Below are 19,339 nucleotides of genomic sequence, written 5' to 3'. Positions count from 1 at the left end.
TTTTTTAACATAGGTAATGGAAAAAGAACATAATAATGGGAAAAATTGCAAAATTCTTACGCCACTCCGAACGTAACTCACACTCAACAGCTGTCTTGGACTTCTACGTCAAATTCTTCTGTCATCAACGTCAAAGTTTTTGATTTCGTTCGTATCTATTTAAAATCTTTTATTTAAATGAGGTGTTTATTTTAAAGGATCTGTGTTTATTTGTACAATATTGCACAAAACTATAATAGCGTGTTAAAAGTTTAATGATGCATTTGTGTGATTAATTCAAGTGAACATATAACTTTACATATTCCCTTGTTATTGAACGAATTTTGTATTTGTTATTGATTTACGCGTTATTCAGTAATGGATATCATCAAAACTCCTAAGGTAAGATTGAAAACACTAAATATGTTAAGAAATATTAAAAATAGTATTAAAATTTGATTAGATTACTGTAAATATGAGTATTATTGGGCGTTATTGTTTCCTTTATTTTACTGATAAGAATGTTTAGTTATTTGCGATTACAACTGTGTTCCAATTACATTTCTAAGATTATTCTATATATTTACAATTATTGAACAATATTTGATATTGTCTGTTGCCACCAGTTTACTGGTAAATAATAAGATTGTCTATTTTATTATTTACTTTACTGATAAGTGTACAGCTGTTACTAATGATATATAAACAACTTACTTTTCCTTAAATTTTGGTGTTTTCAGTGACTTTTAAATGCTATTAATTTTTTATGTATTTTGACTTATCAAGATTGTATATGATGCAGATGTTTTAGTTATATTCTATAGTTATTAACTAGTAACTTGTATATGTACCATGAATATACTAAAATACCAATTTAAATACAAAATAACATATCTTACAACTAGGTGTTATGGAAATTCGGTAAGGCTTATGTAATTTGCCAAGGGGACAGAGCAAAGGCAGTTTATCCCTCCACTTAGTTAATAAATATGGTAACCCTCTCTAGACCTAGCCTAAATCATCCGCTTGTGCTGCAAATCATATATCCACCCTTGTTTTATTAAAAAGTTACAGAATTTGAAGTAGGAAAGAAAGTACACATATATAGAGGAAAGAAAGAGAGAGGGTCAAATAGGTATATTAAGGATAGTTTAAGCCCATTTTTGTAATACTATTAGTTTTTGCAGCTTTTGATATACTTGATAAAAATAATTCACAGTATTAATGTTGTAATTTTTCATCTTGAATTAATTTTTTACGTTATTACTCTTTAATTAAAATTATGGAGGTTCATTTTACGCAATTTATTTTGTTTACGCTAAAAACGATGGCGCGCATGCGCGACCTTTGTTATTTGAAAATGGTTTCAATGGTGTAGAGTTAAAGCTCAAATTTGCCCGCTCGCGTCGTAACCTGGACATTTCACTAGGGAGAGAGATTTCAGCGGTTCCGATTTTTGTTAGTATCTTTCGTGTCACGGTAGGGGTAGGTTTCAATTTGTCTAAAAGGCGGGAAAAATATATTACATCACAGATAAAAAATAAATTAAAAAAAGTTTCAATTCAATTTCGAATGTAATTACTGGCTGAATACGATGAATTTTTAATCGATTATTGGTATAAATTAAATCGATTTTCGCCGCGGACCGACTTATTTGTTTGTTATTGTAATTTGAAAGTCCTTTGGTTAAGATAAGATGGCATTAAGTTCGTTGTCACCGTCGAACATGCTCGGCGAGCTCGGTCGTCTGGCGAACTGGCTGAAAGGTGATTGCGTTGCACCGGAAGAGTTTGCCGGCCTTGCCGTTACTGAAAAGGTGAGAAGAAGTAAAATTTTACAACGTTGCTGTATGTCTTGATCAATTAGTAATATTTGTTTTTTTTTTAATACGAATATTTAATTATTTTATAGTTGTACCTAAAAAGGTGAAAAGGACACGATTTATATATTTACATTTCACTTAAGTAACGATCAATTGATTTAAAAAATTTTGCGATTTTTTTCCGGCAATAAGTTTTACTAAGTGTTACTTATTTTGGTATAGCTAAAAATACAGGATAAATAATCATTATGTTTTATCTCATTTATGTTCACTTGTTAAAAAAGAAATCAATAGTCAATTATTGATAATTAGTTCTGTTTCTGTATTAATGTTGATCTTTGAAATGGCATTTTGATTGTACGTTTATTTTGTATTATGTAAGGAATTATTTTATTACAATGGTGATAGAGGTTAGAGTTGAATGTTTAATTTAAGTGAAGTGCATTTGGTATCTTGTATGCTGAGAGTTTTGATAAGGGAACATCGAACTTCAATTAATTTAATGTGTTAGGTAAGTTTACTATATTTTATAGTGTATATTACCTTAATAGAGTAGTCCTTAAAAGAACCTTGTATCTATTAAAAGAAAACAACAGAGTAGTCGATACTAGTACCAGTACGACAAGTAGATTTTTTTAATTTCCATCTTACTCGTCAAAATTGGTTCAGAAGTTTAGGCTATAGTCCATCACAATGGTATTTACATACAAACTCACACACATTAAACAAACTTACATACGCGCGAGAAACCATTACCTTAATTATGAGCCGGGTTATTAAAAAGAATAAATAATGTTCTTAACACACAGATATGCGAGTTATTTTAGTTTTTCAAACATAAAAAAAATCATGTTTGAAAAGTAAAATAACAGGAGTAAAAGGTTAGATGCGCATGTTGTGAGAAGGGGTGAATCGCATGTAACAAGACGAACGTTAGTTATGAATGTGGAGGGGTACACCGGTAGAGAAACAAGAAAGAGATGGATGGATTGCGTGAAAGGTGACATGATCAAGAAGGGAATGATAACAGATGACGGATGATAGAGTTATTTGGAGAACGAAATCCCGGTGCGCCGACCCTACGAGAGTAGGATAAGGCAGGGGAGATGATGATGATGATGAAAATGGACACATTTCAAACAAGTAAATATAATTCTCCTTATAGCACTTTGGTAATTCAATTTCTTTTTATTAATCTTGCTTTTTTTATGTTCCAAAAAACTGATTTGATATTGGACAGTTGACTCGTCTATTGGCTTGTTAGCGGTACTTTTTGTGGTTGATTGACCGGTATTATGAAACTTCGACAACGTGATAGATTTTATTGAGACATTTTCAATTGATGTTGACATCGGATTACGTGAAAAATAGATAGAAAGTGATATTTAATCACTCTCAAAATGATTAAAATAATTATTTGAATGTTTACTTATAATAGCAATCTTAAACTCGATTCCCCAAAGTCTATACTTTTTAAATAAACACTACAAGTGTGTTACGATTTGAACTTCAAATTACAGAAATATATAATGAAGATGTTAAACCACAGACCTAAATTTTAGCTTTAAAATCATAGTACATTTTGTAAATTAGACGTAAAGAGAACAGACTATTTAATTGTAAAACAATCTGAATATAAATTACTAGTTTGCCAATATACAGTAGCAATAGGAACTGATTTTCTACCATTATTTTATATTTCGCCGACGCATGAAGATAAATTTATTGCAGATGTACAAAGCTTCTACTTTATTATTCCTTACCCAACTCGATTTCATTACAATAGTCAACGGAACTTTAAAACAATTACTGTTTGATGAACTATCTTCGGTCTCACTCTCTCGTTAACTCCTGTCTATCTTTTGTCTCTTTCTTGTAACGAATTATGCGTACTCGTGACGTGTCCTTGAAATGTACATTTTATGTTATTAGATGCCTAGTAGATATGAGTAGAGAGAGACCTAATAGATGGATATACCCTACGGGAGTAGGGTGAGGAGAAAGATGATGATAGATGCCTAGTATTGTTTAAATTTTGAGGTATATTCATTTATTATATCTCTAGAAGTTTATCTTTTAACTATTTCAATAAATATTTCAGTTAATTAATTGTCGAGTCTATTATAAGGCATAGTCTAATATTCAGTGACTCGGATAACTTAATTAAGTCGATCGTTCACCGACATTCTGCGACGTAACTTAAGAGAGCTTTGACTTAATCTTGTAAAGGAGCTACTTCATAACTTAAAGGACTAGTTTCAGGCTGACTTAACCCATACTTATGTTTACCAGTACTTAACTTCCAAGGTAAATCGTTAACAAATATGTAAATTTAAGAAACTTTAATAGCATCCCACGTACTTAATAATAATGCAATAATATAGAAAATATGAGAACGTAAAAATTGCATCTCGTTTTGCATATAAATTGAAATAAGCGATTTCCAATATGAGCGACGGAAGGAACTTCGCATGCCTTCAGATGCCGACTGTAGAAGATATGCGGTCTTAAAACCTAATTCTCCAATCTTGTGTGGGTGTAGAAATTCCAATATTATAAATACAAGTTGTTGTCTTCAGCTTCGCCTGCATTCGTCTCCTGTTTTCAACCCTGGCTTTATATGTAACTGGGTTTGTATGGGTTTAAATTTTTATTTTCCTAAGATGGTACAATGTACACTGCCGGCAAAAAGTTTGAGACCACTTTGTACACGGGTTATAGTAGCTATCTCGTTGATATAAAAGCAAACGTCAATTCTTTTGTCAGTAAATTAATTTAGAAAGACATTTGAAGAGGGTGAAAAAGTTTTTCATTTAATATCTGCGCAAAATATTTCAACTTCTCACTTAATCTAAATTGTTTGATGTATTTTTTGATCTTCTAGTCGACATGTTTTTGGAAAGTCTTTTGAAACAAAGGATGTAATTTATTTTCAATTTATTTAAACAAAACCCTTGTTCGTGCGAAAACTTTATTGTTTTATAATAAGGGTTTTTGTTTAAATGTTTAAATTGTTTTTTTTTGTGAAATGACTAGCTGCTAGTCCCGGTTTCGCATTGGTGGACATTTTTTTGTAATAATAATGTAACAATATTAAATGTAACGTATCTAACTCAGAATTAACCTAACAGACTAATGAAAGTCTAAAACTGTCAAGTGATTTTTGAGTTTATTTGTTATAAATATAGAAAATAGCTACTTCTTTCTAACTATCACACAACTGTTTAGTCTCGCTAATTCCTACGAGCTTATAAGGAGTTGCGCACACTACTAGATTTTTAGTTGTGCAACTAAATAGTTGAATGGGTTGCGGAATAAATAATAATTTAATTTAGTCAAAGATGTGCCCGCTTTTATAATTAGTGTAGACTCAAAAGTGACAATTCGTAGCTGATTTATGAGTTTTTTTATTGTGCGTTTAATTATGATATCAAGAATCTAACTAATCTTATGTTCTTACTAATATAATAAATGCGAAAGTTTAGATGGATAGATGGATGGGTGGATGTGTGTTTGTTAGAGTTTGTAGCATAAATTCCTGAACGGATCGCGACGAAATTTGGCATGGCTGTAGATGATAGTCTGGAAAAACACTTAGGCTTTATTTTTTTGTTTTTTTTTTTTTAATTCCACGCGGGCGGTGTCGCGAGCGAAATCTAGTAGGTAAATGAATTCGTCTTCGCCTTCAGTTTGGACAGCTGATTACTTCCACAATGTTGGACACGTCAGCTGTTCATTGAGGCGAATGATTTCAACATCGCCCCGTCGATTATCGGAGATTATGTCAATGAGATACTGTTCTATAAAAGTAACTAAAGAAGGCAAAAATCTTTCAACAGAGTTCTCGATTTTTTCTTCGATTTATAATTTTATTAGGTCAACATTAAATTAGATTGCAGAGAGTGGATTCAGATATGACGGATGACAGGAATGTATGGAAAAGCACATGTGCCGACCCTCCATAGGGATAAGGGCAAGTTGGTGATGATTGAATTGGTACAAATGATATTGCTAATCCAGACTGAAAGATTCCGATGTTTTAAATTAGATGCTGGCCAGTATTGGTTTTGGTCTCTCTAGAGCCCGAATATATTTACGGCGCCTCCTATTTTTCAAGCTTATGTAAGGAAGGGGCGGGTTAACAGGCTTGTGACTGCGTTTTTCACAGTCCTGTTGTGCCACTTTCTGACCAACGCCCTGGGCTGTCGAAACATGCTGTTTAGGCATTGACGTTGGTTACATATTATTGTCCTCAAAGAGGAGTCCTCTAATATTAAATTACGTTATTCTTAAATTACTCTCACTTTTTCTAAATTAAGAATTATTTGACAAAGAAAAAAAAACAACGTCTGGTTAATGTCCTCGTATCAAGTACGTACTAGAAAACTCAGAGCATTGTCTTCGAACAAAAGCATTCGATATTGTGAAAATAAGTATACATTTGTTTCTATTTTCTTTGATGTTCGATATAGAGAAAAGTTTTTTTATATTTAACAAAGGATTTACCTTTATTGTACGCGGAATGTTTTTTTTTTTTAATTTTCGATAGTAAAAATTACGTTTTGAAATATCTAGTCTTTTGGCAATTTTTAAACTTTGGATTTCAATCCTAAAGGTTGGCTGTTATCTTGAAAAATGTCTCAGTCTATTATAAGATGGGTCTTTAGGCCTTTTAAGTCTTTAGCCCGGTACATTGTGAACTCACCCGAAGACATACTGTGCCTACCCTCCATAGGGACAGGGACAAGCTCATGTGTATTCAACCATACCTCTCTATCATATTTTATATGTTTTTCCCCTAATGCATATTATTCTCCTTGCGCCAACCCTACAAGATCTTCACACACTTACCTTCGAAGCCATCCGTACATTTAACCTTTTTGTTAAAAGTTTCTTGTTGACCGAGCTTTCTTATTTGAATTTCGATAAACTGGTATCCATGGTAACTAAGTTCTACTTATAGGTGCTAGTAGGTTGTTTGATTTTCCAAGGACACAGGTGTGGTATGTAATCAATACAGAAGCCACCCACCGGATAGTTGTGGTCACAGAAATAGCTGTGCCGATCCAGGTTAATAGGGCGTGCCGTTAGTCTATTCACCCGTTAATGGGAATGACGAATAGATAATATACTTCACTCTATAATTATTTATATTGGTAGAGCCTGCTTTAACATCTTCGCAAGAATGGGCTGGCTCGCCCGGTGTAATACCACGACCATACAGAAAACAGGCGTGAAGTGGACGCAATTCCGCGTTTCGTCTGATGAGTGTGGTGCCGGAGGCCCAATTTTAGTCCCTTTCCCGTCCCATCTTTTCTTTATAAGGGAAGGATTGGACGGGAAAGTGGAGTTGACGGTGGAAGAGACGCATTGGAAGGGGAAATGTCCTCTTTATGTGCGTCTCTTCCTCCGTCAATTAAGGGCAGGCAATGCATCTGCAATTGCGGATATTTATGGACAGCGGTCGCTTCCCTATTTTGGTAGATTCAGGTGGCCGTTTGCTCGTTTGCCACCTTTTTGTGTAAAAAAATAATAATAGTGAACATGGCTAACAACGGTGGACACCTAGAAAGAGATGGATAGATTACGTGAAAGGTAACATAATCATGAAGGGAGTGATGACTGAGATGACGTATGATAGAGTTACGAGGAAGACTAAAACCTATTGTCCCGACCCTACGGGAGTAGGATAACACGAAAGATGATGAGTGGACTTGAAGGTCCAACACCTTTTTATTAGGTAAACAGTCTAAAGTAGCCGCATAAGAATAGAAAAAACGTTTAAAGGTCTAATATAGTACTGTAAAATTCGATAAAAGGGAACACATTGTACTAATTGGTTCGTTCGTTAAAGTTAGAGCTATAAAACTCGATAACAAGCAAGATCTCGTTTTCGCATCTTATTCTGATTGTGTAAGAAAATCTTAATACGCCACATATATGCATAATTATGTGTGTTATTATGTCAGTACCATTTGAATATAAAGTACTAAGAACATTGGTATGAACATCAGGAAATATCAATTTTCCTCGCAAGTTGGCAGCAAGTATCGTATATTTTACACCCGTGGGAGGAATAAATCGTCGCGCTCGAATGTTAACAACGTTAAAGCTAATATTTAAACCTAAAAACTGGAAATAAAATACATTTTTCTTTTCATATCTGTTTATTCTTTACATAAGCCATATAAGAATTACTAAAATGTGTGCCTTACAACGAATAATAACTAAATAGCAAATAAACATCTGGCTATTAAAAATTTATAGGCGCTGGTAATTAAAATTTTGCTCCCTTCCTAACATGAAGCCGAACTTAGACATATATGTACTATGTTAAACGGTACTTTTATACGTTTAATATTTTGTCGGATGCTCTTTACATACCGTTGAGTACGCTACATCAAAGTTAAACATTTTCAATTAAAATCACACGCTTCGTTAAAGTTTGAAATATGGAATATTATGTGTTGTTCAGTTACCTGGAATTCTCTAATTAAATATTGGTTAGTGCGGTTCTGTTGTTAAATTAACTTATATTTTTTTTTATAATATAAGGTGGCATACGAGCAAGCGGCCTGAATCCACCGAAATGGAAAGCGACGGCTGCCCATAAACATCAGCAATTGCAGATGCGTTGCCTACCCTTAATTGATGGAGGAGACGCACATAAAGAGGACATTTTACCCTTCCTATGCGTCTCCTCCACCGTCAAATCCGCTTTTCCTTCCCATCTTTTCCTCTTAAGAAAGGGTGGAAAGGGAAATAGACTAAAACTTATATTAATAACTTTTCAAATGAAATGTCAACAGCAAGTTGTTATTTAGCTCTATACATTGTCTTCTCATATAGATGCTAAAATCCTCATAGCCATCTCGTCTCTCTTAGTATAGTATAATAGTTATTGGCATGATTTGTCTTACTTTGTTACTTGATGCATGAATGGTTGTCTTGATTCCTATGTTCTTCCTCGTTCATTATTTTCCCTTTTCTTTACATCTCTACTCCTTTATCACTTCACGCAGACCTTTCTAGAATTTAATCTTTCAGACATTTCGTTTTAAAACTGACCTCTATTTCAACAGGCTGTAACACCGAGTACTTTTTAATTACAGCAAAGAGTTCTTCATTCCGACAAAACCTCTGCGTACGAGAACAAAGCGCGCTCAAAACTGCTCGAAACAAACGGAACAAAGTCCGATTGAAGTCTCTGTGAAATTTTATTTGTCATCCTTTTGTAGGGATATGTTTTGTGTTCAACAAATTGTATTGGATTTTTTATTTCAAATAAAATAGAAGCATTAATTTAGCTAACAATTTTAAGGATTTTTTATCAACATTGTAGGGTCTACTGCTTTTCCTTGTACTCCGGTCTCTACTAGTATTTATTTACCTTGAATTCAATCTCGGAATTCAAAAAGTTGTTAATTGGAAACTGAAATTGAATCTGCAACCAATCATCACATTGCTAGAGCTTGTATTTTTCACAAAACGTTTTAAATCGCAGCTTTAAATTGGCTTCATTTTTAGAGAATCTCTTTTGTATTTCTTTCGATATGTACTTTGCAAAAACCTAATAAGTTTCTAAGCTATCTCATTAAAAGTTTTTGGAAAAGGGATAGCTGAGCTTTCAGAGTTTGTAACTTCGGTAACTTTAGAGTGAGTTTGGACTTCTCTAATTTATATTGAAGCGGCGACGTAGCTGGAAGTGGTTGAAGGCATTATATTGTAATGCAAGTAAATTCTCATATCATTTGGTTAACAAATTAACGCAGTTTTATTTTCATACACATAACATTATAAATAAAATGACACAGAAGGTAAAATACTTTGTAGTTTTTGTTTTTCTGACTCGGAAATATTCGCGCTATTTTTTTTAAATCAGCACTTAAAAGTAAATGCAATTCCTAGTCTATTATAAAGTTTGTAAAGAAAGTAATCAAATTAATGAAATGCAAACATTCATCTCGGTCGTTTTTCTCTACCGGAACGCGAAGAGTGAATAGAAATGAAAATTAAATGTAAGAAACTATTTGTATTTTTCATTACGGTAGTAGGTATCTTATTAGTTGAAAGAAGGGAACTTGGAGACCAAAGATCCAGTGTAGACGGCGTAAATCGAGATGCGAAAAACGTTGGCAGAGCAAACTGGAGGACTTTGATCGGAGATAGGTCGAAATGGCATAAGTTGCTGGACCAAGCCAAGGTCCACAAAGGGCCGTACAGCTATAGAAGAAGAACGGAACTAGATAATTATTTAGGGACCGTAAAATTAGGAAGTCAGTACCCGGTTGTCATATTGCGTATCCTGGCGTATTAGCAAATGATAGTACTGCTGCAGATGACATGTAATTTAGTAGTTTATTTTTAAAAACTAAATGCATAAGTGTAAGTCCGTAAAAATGTATCTAACTTTGATACTTAGAAATAATTCTGTTGGGAAAACTGTTACAAATTGTATTTTAACTTCTGGAAGTGGGCCAACCTTCTCACCATCGATTCTACGAGCGACCTTGCTGATCGCATTAAGCTTACGTTCCCGACCGTGTAATTGTGCTTTTCGATGTTTCTTTAAAGATGACTTTTAGTTTTCAAGTTTTGACTTCCTATGTATTGTAACAAAATGGTGTATATCCTTTATTTACATTGATATAATTTAGTTAAAATTGCTAGACAAATGTTTTAAAAACATTCTCATGTTTAATAGATTCTTGGATAGATTGTTGTCTTGTATCTATATGTTTAAAATCGGATAAATTTATTTAGAACAGAAAACCTTGAACGGGATATTCGTTCATGTTTGTATTTTCACGTCCAACGAATGGAAACTGAAATTCAATAGCGAATACGAAACTCGATTCATTAAAAGTTACGTGATGTAAGAGGATTACGAAAGTTTCAATGTGTGAAATCCTCTCTGGGTAATATTGTGCGATCCGGACTAATGAAGCAGGAATAATAAATCCGGCATCTTAACATCAGAATATACAAGAGTTTAATGATCTACAACCAAAAATACAGTAACAGCTTGAAATTCTCCAAGTCACTGGTATTTTTCTTTGCAATTTTACGTATAGAGCAAAAAGTTTTGTTACATCTTTCTTACTTTGTGAAAGGTATTTTTGATAATAAAATACAACTAAAGTACAACAAAGATAAAGTAAATTGAGCCCTTTGTAATGTTTATTTGGAGAAAGATAAAGTTAAATCTTTCCCTAAATCAATCAAAGTACCTAAAGAATGGAAAAGTATTCAAGGATCCATTGATGTGTCGAAAATAGAAATAAATCTCGTATCCCTTTTGGACGTGAGTGAAGGTATTACGTGATTCCAGACAATATTGCTCTTAAACTAAAACAAAAAGGAAAATTGTTTTACTGGAACAAAATTGTCTTATTTGTCTACAGAATAAATAGACACTCATTATTTTATAGCCGTCGGCTATATTTTGATTAACGTTGAATGAATTATAGATGGTACAAACAAATCTTGTTCAACATTCAATTTTGAAAACACTACTTAATTTATAAATGTTGAAATTCGAGTGATTTTCGATTTTAAACATTCACCAGAATCTATTAAATTTTAATATTAATATCAATGCTACAAATGTTAGAGTGAAATTAGCTTGTTTTTTTGACCGACTTCCCGAAAGAAGGAGGTACTCAATTCGTCTGTATGTTTTTTTTTTTTTATGTGTGTTACGGCATAACTCCGCCGCTAGTGGACCGATTTTGATAATTCATTTTTTATCCGAAAGGTAATGCTTACAGGTGGGTCCCATTTTTTTTGTTTGATTTTTGGAGTCAAAGACTACGACGTAGTTAAATAGTTTAGCTCAAAATCGCGCGACGAAATTTCGGGTCATTTTTGCTTTCTTTGCTTATAAATTATCTGATTTACGTGCATCCATTTTCAATTGTCTCGCAGTCACATGAAATTTTAATGAAGACAAAATAAACTATCTGAGTGAAAATAATGAAAAACCTTAAGTGAAAAAGGAAATCCCGGAAGTGTTTAATGAAACAGAAAATTGGGAAATAGGAGGATTCTCATTAATCACGTAGAAGTTTAAGGGTTTCTTTTGGAAGTCAACGAAATTACTACTAGTCGAAAGCTACGTTCCTTTTATATCATTACTAGTGTTTCTAGTTTGTGAAAGCCATTTCGCCGTTTAACCGAGGACTAATGCAATATAGTTCAACTCTACCAATTTTTTTTCTATAAGATACGTTTGATTTGATCTTGATCCAAGATTGTACGCAATTCGTACCTCCCTCGCGTCCGTAATATCTGTATTGCTACTGAATTATTTATTTATTTCTATCTAAACGTATAAAAATACTTTCTCCTCCAGCATTTTGGGAAGGGTAATTTGGGTAATGCTGCTGTTTATTTCAGGTAATGATCCGTTGTGGGGGTATGTTTATAATCATTAGGGTAATACTCGGGGCGAATTACCCTCGTTTATTTGAAACTTCTAAACAACCCATTATAAGAAGCACGAGATTAAGGGCCTGTCCCACCAAATAGTAAATTGTCTGATAACAGTCTAATGTGTAAAATATGTGATGGAAATATCGGATTTTGTTACCTTATCTGAGTGACGTCATTTTTAAGCTATCTGAGCCTCTATCAGCCAGTAGTGGGACAGGCCCTTAGTTGTTGGTCCTAGTTAAGTTGTAGATGATGTGGTCTATGGTTTAGAAGATCCTTAGATGCTTTAATTGCAACCCTTGATTGATAGTTGTAGCATTAAGATCTAGGAATAACTAAGTTTGTCAGATAGATATTACTTTCTAGTTTATGGTCTATCTTGAGTAGCTTAGGTATTACTCTGTCTGAATCTCTTAATACTTATCTACTTTAGGGATCTTTCATCCCTAAAGTAGATAAGTATTAAGAGATTAATTCATCATACTACCATTTGCTATCTATGTTACTTGTACTCAGTTGCATACACTTGGGTCAGGGGATTTACAATTTTCCCGCACGATTCGTTAGCTGGTTCTAAAAATAGAATAAGCCTCAGTAATGCTTTCATTGAAGTTCCTTTGATGTTTGAATTTTGTCCTTATTTCCTTATATTATTGTGTGTTTGAGAATTGGAAGGTTCTATAGGAAATATTGAAATAATGTTTCTTTATTTATGTTTATTGATATAAAAGTGAAGAGAATTGTGCTCTAATAAGTCCTTATACATACCTCTGTTCTCCTTAATATCAGTTCAGTGGTTTTTTATTTTAAAACAACGGAAAACTCTGTTGCGATAAAATACGATTATGCTGTAAAACGACAGCTGCACTACGGAAGAGCTTTTCTTGGTAACATTATCTGGTATAAAAGGATTTGCATACTCTGCTTTAGAAATATTATACTTCGAAATCTTTATGTTGTTCTCTAAGGGTTAACTTGATTATGTCTTGTCTGTTATGAGTGTGCGTCGATAGGCATACTCTAAGAAGGTGTGAGTGTTTAAATCTTTGCTTTAATCAAGATTTTTGTACAGGGTTTCACCCAGCGGCAGGTTTAAGATGAATGACGTGATTACATCATTTCATCCTGTTCTCTTAGAGTGTCGTTTAATCACACTTTATCAAGGTACGATGTGACAGGGCCGTGACCTTTGTAATACAATTTTGTCACTCAGTCCTTCAGTTTGTGACGTGAATACTTTGTAAGGCTTTATACGTAAATTTTCCACAGTTTGTTAATCTAGTAGGATTAGTAGCTGGAGCCAAATTATGATACCATTAATCGTTAGTAAACATTCTCCTAGTGTAGATTTCTCAAATGTTAATGCTGCAGACACTTTAACTACTTCTCTGAGTACAGCATTAGCGCTGGAACTGTGGCTGTTCCTTGACGTGAAGTAGTTTGTCATAGAGGCGCCTTTACTTGAAGAAATCTCGTTAGTTGTAGTCTGTAGTTAGGAAATCTTTTGAGAAGAAAACCGTAAAATATTACTCTTACTTCAATCATATAATTCTGTTTTGTTACATTTTTATATGAATCTGCTTTTTTAACATCTTCCTGTCTCTATCCTTCGGGGTCTATAGTTAAGTCTATCTTCCCGTCATCTCACTCGTCACTCCCTTGATCATGTCGCCTTTCTCGCAATCCATCTCTTACTATGTCTACCTCTACCTGTGTACCACAATCACAACTAAAGTTTTTGTTACATGTGATTCATCCCTTCTCATAACCTGCCCATATGTTAATCTTAGCTCTGCGTTCTATGATAATATAGGTACTTATTATGAGATTTTGTCTGTTTTTTTTGGTGAGGGTTATATAATTTATAACCTGACCGCATCCTGTCGTAAGTTATTTAAACTGGGACTATCTCTGGGGGAATTCCGCTGACGTTTAATAATAATGAGATAGCTTCTCCAAGTTGGAATGTCTGTTATTTTGGACTGTTTAATTAAATATATTTAGTGTTCCCTTAGGAGTATGATTTGCGATTGAAATTAGAAAGTAAATTACGTTTTTTCTTTAGTGGGAATGATTAAGCTTAGCTTGTTGATTACTAGCTGTTGTTCACGACTTCGTCCGCGTGAAATTAAAAGTTAATAATAAAATATAGCCTATGTTACTCACAGGTAAATTACCTTTCTAATAGTGATTTTTTTAAATCGGTCTAGTTGAGTTATTTTAATACATACAAAAATTCAAAAATACAAATATTTCCTCTTTATTATATTAGTAAAGATTTAATAAGTAGCCAAATGTGTTCTGGAATTTTTAATAGTTATAATAATTGAGGTTCTATGATTTTAAAAAGGACTCAAGTACCGGAATTTTGATTTATAATATACGCAAATTTTTACTCTTATTTACCAAAGATTGTAAATAATTTAGTACTGCAAAAAAAATTGGCAGTTCAATTACTTATTTGCAATTAGAATAGACACCGAGACCAGTGCAGACGTATAGATGTAATGTTAGCTGGTGGTGATAAATCATTTCTGAAGCGGTAAATGCTGTCGCATAAATTATTCACAAGCATTTCCCAAACAAACTGCGAGCTACAAAAGGTTGAAATGGGTCAACAGGCCAGCTATGTCAACAATCCATCACTTATGGATTATTACTAAAAATTAACGGCCGAAATACTGGACATGTCGCGTAAGCTTCGCTTGTAATCTCACAAATCAAAATGGACTTTGGACTTAAATGTAAGCCTAAGATCTTAACTGAATTATCGCACTATGGTTTAGTCGTGCTTTGATTCTTATAGGCTTATATCGACGTGCGGACTGTACTCGATTTTTAGTTGTGCAAATAAACAGTTGAGTGGGCTGTGAAACAAAAGGCAATCGCACAACGCACGCATCTTTTTATTAACACTTACATATTTTGAATGTCGTTTGATACGTCTGTGTAAATGTTAAACTTTTGTTCTGTTTACGACAACTTTCTACGATATAACGTGATGTTATGGTACAGTAAAATAGCTTCGCTAAGGTTTTAGTTAATGAAGACAGACGGCCAATTAACTTCTACATTGGAGTTCCTTGTTACATCTCCGAGGCAATTAACCAAATTTCCTCCTACTATCGGAAATATGTCTAAATGTCTATGAAGTAAGGTAAGAACAACTCTCACCACTCTGAGTGACGCAGCAAGATTTTGATTTAATAAATTTAAAATAACGTGGCGAGTTTATGGTATTTCTTTGTCTATTTAAGAGTTACTTTTTATAAATATTTACGATGCTGTTCTCCTGGTCACTTGGTGTTAACTGACCGCTACAAGTGCCTACTGGTTTTGGTACTGCAGTCTTGCAACAACGTGTAACAAACAGATCCATCTTTCTTCATGACTGAACAGATTTATGCTGCCCTGGTAATTTTCCTTATCCAAACAAAGGGTTTATGTTCACAGGTTAGTGAAAGTCAAATGTCAGATTAATTATTCATTAGCGCGGCGCACTCTCGGCAGTGCGGAGTCAACAGGCGTTGAGGTAGTTTCACACGAGGGCGGCACAGTAGGATAGAACAGTACTTGCTAATGTCTAGTCGCAGAAGAGACAATGTTACGTCTGTAGACACTTGTTTTGATGCATATTGAATGAACATCAACATGTGTCAATACAAGTTGCGCCTCAATCTCTTCTACTGCTAGTCTGTTACACTATGCTGAATTTTGCTTCGATACTCTGTTGTACCCTCGTGTGAAACTAGCATTAGTAATCGAGTCGAGTATATTTTATTCAAAGCTCGCGTTCAATGTTGCCAGATTAAAATAGAAATGCGGCTTGACATTTACGTTGATTTTTTAACTCTCTTTTTATAAAATGCTGGCTGGTTGCTAATTGGAAAAAAAAACTCGCTTAATGATGTTATTTTTAACATTTTGTTCAAGATCTCTTAGGACAGGAATTAGATAGTTTTAAAAAGTAGTGTCTATTGAATGTCTATGGTAAAGGGCAATATTCATAAAAGAAATTGCATTATTAATATTTTCATATTACATTCAAAAGGCATATAAACGCGGAGGAATCACGTAAATGTTAATATTGAATTTAAATATTGAAAAACGACGATAGTTTTTCCAACGGCTGACCTTATGACCCATTTATTGTGTGCGTACATTCATACCACATAAAAATATACAATTAAATTTTACTTTATGACTGAGATGCAGTCGGCCCTTATACAGAATATGAGTTAACAGACTAACAATACTAATATATTTTTTGCATGAAATTGTTTAAGAACACTAACCGTACTAACAAATATTTACATTTTTATTGTCAGATAATTATTTTGAATTTTTAGTATATTTTGTTAGTGTTTTTCAGTATAAGTGTAAATATGTAAACAAAAATGTAATCATAAGGGAAATAAAGCTATCTTTATCTTTATCTTTTATGACTGAGAATTGGAAAGTTGGTTAGTAAAAAGACACTAATGTTATTTAAGTATTATAAAAAGCAATGACTTCACTTATCGTAGACTAATAATTTATCACAAGCTGTTTACGGAAATACGTTAAAAACTCAAGTTTTATTAGCATCGTCGTGTTTTTGTAGAATTTTTCTTGGTAAAACATATTTTGCAAACGTTCGCTTCGTTCGTACGTTCGCTTCGATATTTTGCAAAATTAAGGTGGGGGCTAATTTTGCAAAATATCGAAGCGAACGTTGTCCATAGGCATCTCAATTGCTTGTAATTGTTTTTAATATCCCAATAAAAAGGCCTTTGAGTTTATTTCTATTTACTTTCAATGTTTTTATTAAAAAAAAAAAAGAAATATTTTTTTCTGTTCTAATATTATAAAGAGGAAAGATTTGTATTTTTTTATGTATTGGAATAACTCAAAAACTACTTGACTGATTTTAAACATTCTTACACCATTAAAAAGCTACGTTATAAGTGAGTAACATAGGCTATATTTTTTCTTGTTTTTAATATCACGCGGGCAAGGTCGCGGGCAACAGCTAGTTATTTCATAAAGTTAGATATTCTGACGCCCTTCCTTAGCCTCGTGTTCAATATTATATGAAGACGCATCGACGTAATGTCGAGGTAATGTCTTGTGATATCTCACATTGAAGTGCTCGTATATCTTGTTTGTTTTTGCAACTTTTAGACGGTTTTCAGTGAGGAAATACTTGTACATATTGCGATTCTTTTTGAAGAGATTACTTTAAGAATTTTATAAATAAATGCTTATAACAAAAAGGCTCATATTACTAACTAGCTTTTCGCGCGCGGCTTAATCCGCATGAAATTATACATTTATTGTTTGCATTTGTCAAATTCTCAATTGCAAATGTCAAAATACCAATTACCTTACTTTGCAATCTTGCTTCCTTGATGTTGGCAACAACTTATGGTCTCTTTCCCACATTAAGGTTTTTATCCAAAATATTTACCCCCTAAGTTTAATGGCGTGAAAATGTATAGTCTAAAGCATGACGTAGGTGTAGGGCTTTTTATTAAAAAAAAGAATGTAATTGCTGACATCTTAGGCAACAAAGAAGTGTGTGTTTACGCTTTATTATAATATAAATTTTTTAATAATATAATATAGATAAAGATTGATGTTTGTTAGAAGTTGTCTTCAGAGCAGCTGAATGGAGTTATATGGAATTTGGTACTGATGTAAAGCACCATAGGCTACTTAATTTGCTTATAAGGAGGTGCGCACACTACTCGATTTTTAGTTTTAACGAAACAGTTGAATCGGCTGCGAAACAATCGACAATCGCATAGCTGTTGTGCGATAACCGAAAATTAATTAAAAACGGCTCAACTCACGCTTTTATCCTCCGGTGACGGCACCGACTAGTTTCGGATCCTTCGGGCATCCTTCTTCAGGGCGAGTATTATTTAACTTTTGTTCGCGGTCGCGTCGCGCCTCGCACTGCGGGCCAGGGCCCGGAGGGCGCGGTTCGAGGGGGCGGGGGGCGCCAAGAGCGTTGTGGCCGCTTCGTGCTTCGGCGACGGAGATGTCGACGGGTTCAAAAATGTTGAAGTGTCGCTATTGTTGTTATTAAAATTTGTGTGTGTGTGTTGTGCGATAGTTTAATCAAAGGTGTGCGCCCGCTCTAAGAAGTCGCGATCAAAGACTTAATAACAAAAAATGGGACCCACCTGCAAGCATTACCTTTCGGATAACAAAAGAATTATCAAAATCGGTCCACTAGCGCCGGAGTTATGCCGTAACACATAAAAAAACATACAGACGGATTGAGTACCTCCTTCTTTTGGGAGGTCGGTCAAAAATAGACAGTCCTTTGTATTTGAAATACAAATGATTAATGTTGGAATAACTTTTATTAGAACAAAGATATAACTCAGTAAACTTACAAAGTCCGCTTCAAACTTTCTTAGTCAACTTACGTTAAGATATTGTTAGTACAATAAACAGATTTATACAAGTTAAGCTTGTCTTATAACTTAGATGTAACTTAGATATGTTTATAGTTTGATGTTATTCAAACATATAGTTAAGATTACTTAACAGAACTTAGATATGGTTTGGTAACCTATATTGTTATTGAAAACATTTTAATAAATTTTGTTTTATAAAGTTTTAATAAAAAACTTAATTTGAAGTTAAGTTGGAATGGAAATTTGTATAATTTCATGTTAATCATTAATTTTTATTTACTATTTGCTAAATATATAAAATCCATTATAAGATAATACATGTACAAAGATATTTGTATAATAGAAGTTTACGATATTTCCTTTTTAGGTAGACTAGCTATTCCCCCGACATCGCTCGCATGAATTAAAAAATAACTAAAAAAATATATCCTATGGTACTCACTGATAACGTAATTTTTGAATTCGATTTAGCAGTTTCTGAATTATTTCAGTACATACAAGAATACAAAATAATAGTATAGATTATAGATACAGAGAAATATAGAACAAATCTTTCAGCGTAGCCCCCATGGTGAACTTGATTGGGGCTAAGTTACCAGTGGTAGTGCCCCCTTTAACATCTTAGCACTGCAGGGCCGGCACGCCCGGTGTAATACCACGACCACACAGAAGACAGGCGTGAAATGGAAGCAAT

General features: G+C 33.6%; 1 protein-coding gene across 1 annotated transcript in view; it reads left to right on the top strand.

The window, feature by feature from the left end:
* Window positions 1–107: 107 nt before the first annotated feature.
* Window positions 108–19,339, top strand: part of LOC106105546 (myotubularin-related protein 6) — a 32,878-nt gene continuing 13,646 nt past the window's right edge. Inside the window, exon 1 of the mRNA XM_013285923.1 lies at window positions 108–381. Within this exon, the coding sequence (XP_013141377.1) occupies window positions 358–381 (24 nt within the window). The 5' untranslated portion in view covers window positions 108–357. The remainder of the gene's footprint in view (window positions 382–19,339) is intronic.

Source organism: Papilio polytes, unplaced genomic scaffold (genome assembly GCF_000836215.1).
Source record: "Papilio polytes unplaced genomic scaffold, Ppol_1.0 DF822845.1, whole genome shotgun sequence".
NCBI classification, from domain to species: Eukaryota; Metazoa; Arthropoda; class Insecta; order Lepidoptera; family Papilionidae; genus Papilio; species Papilio polytes.
The sequence above is the reverse complement of the archived record's forward strand: the minus strand, read 5'-3'. Positions and strand labels throughout refer to the sequence as shown.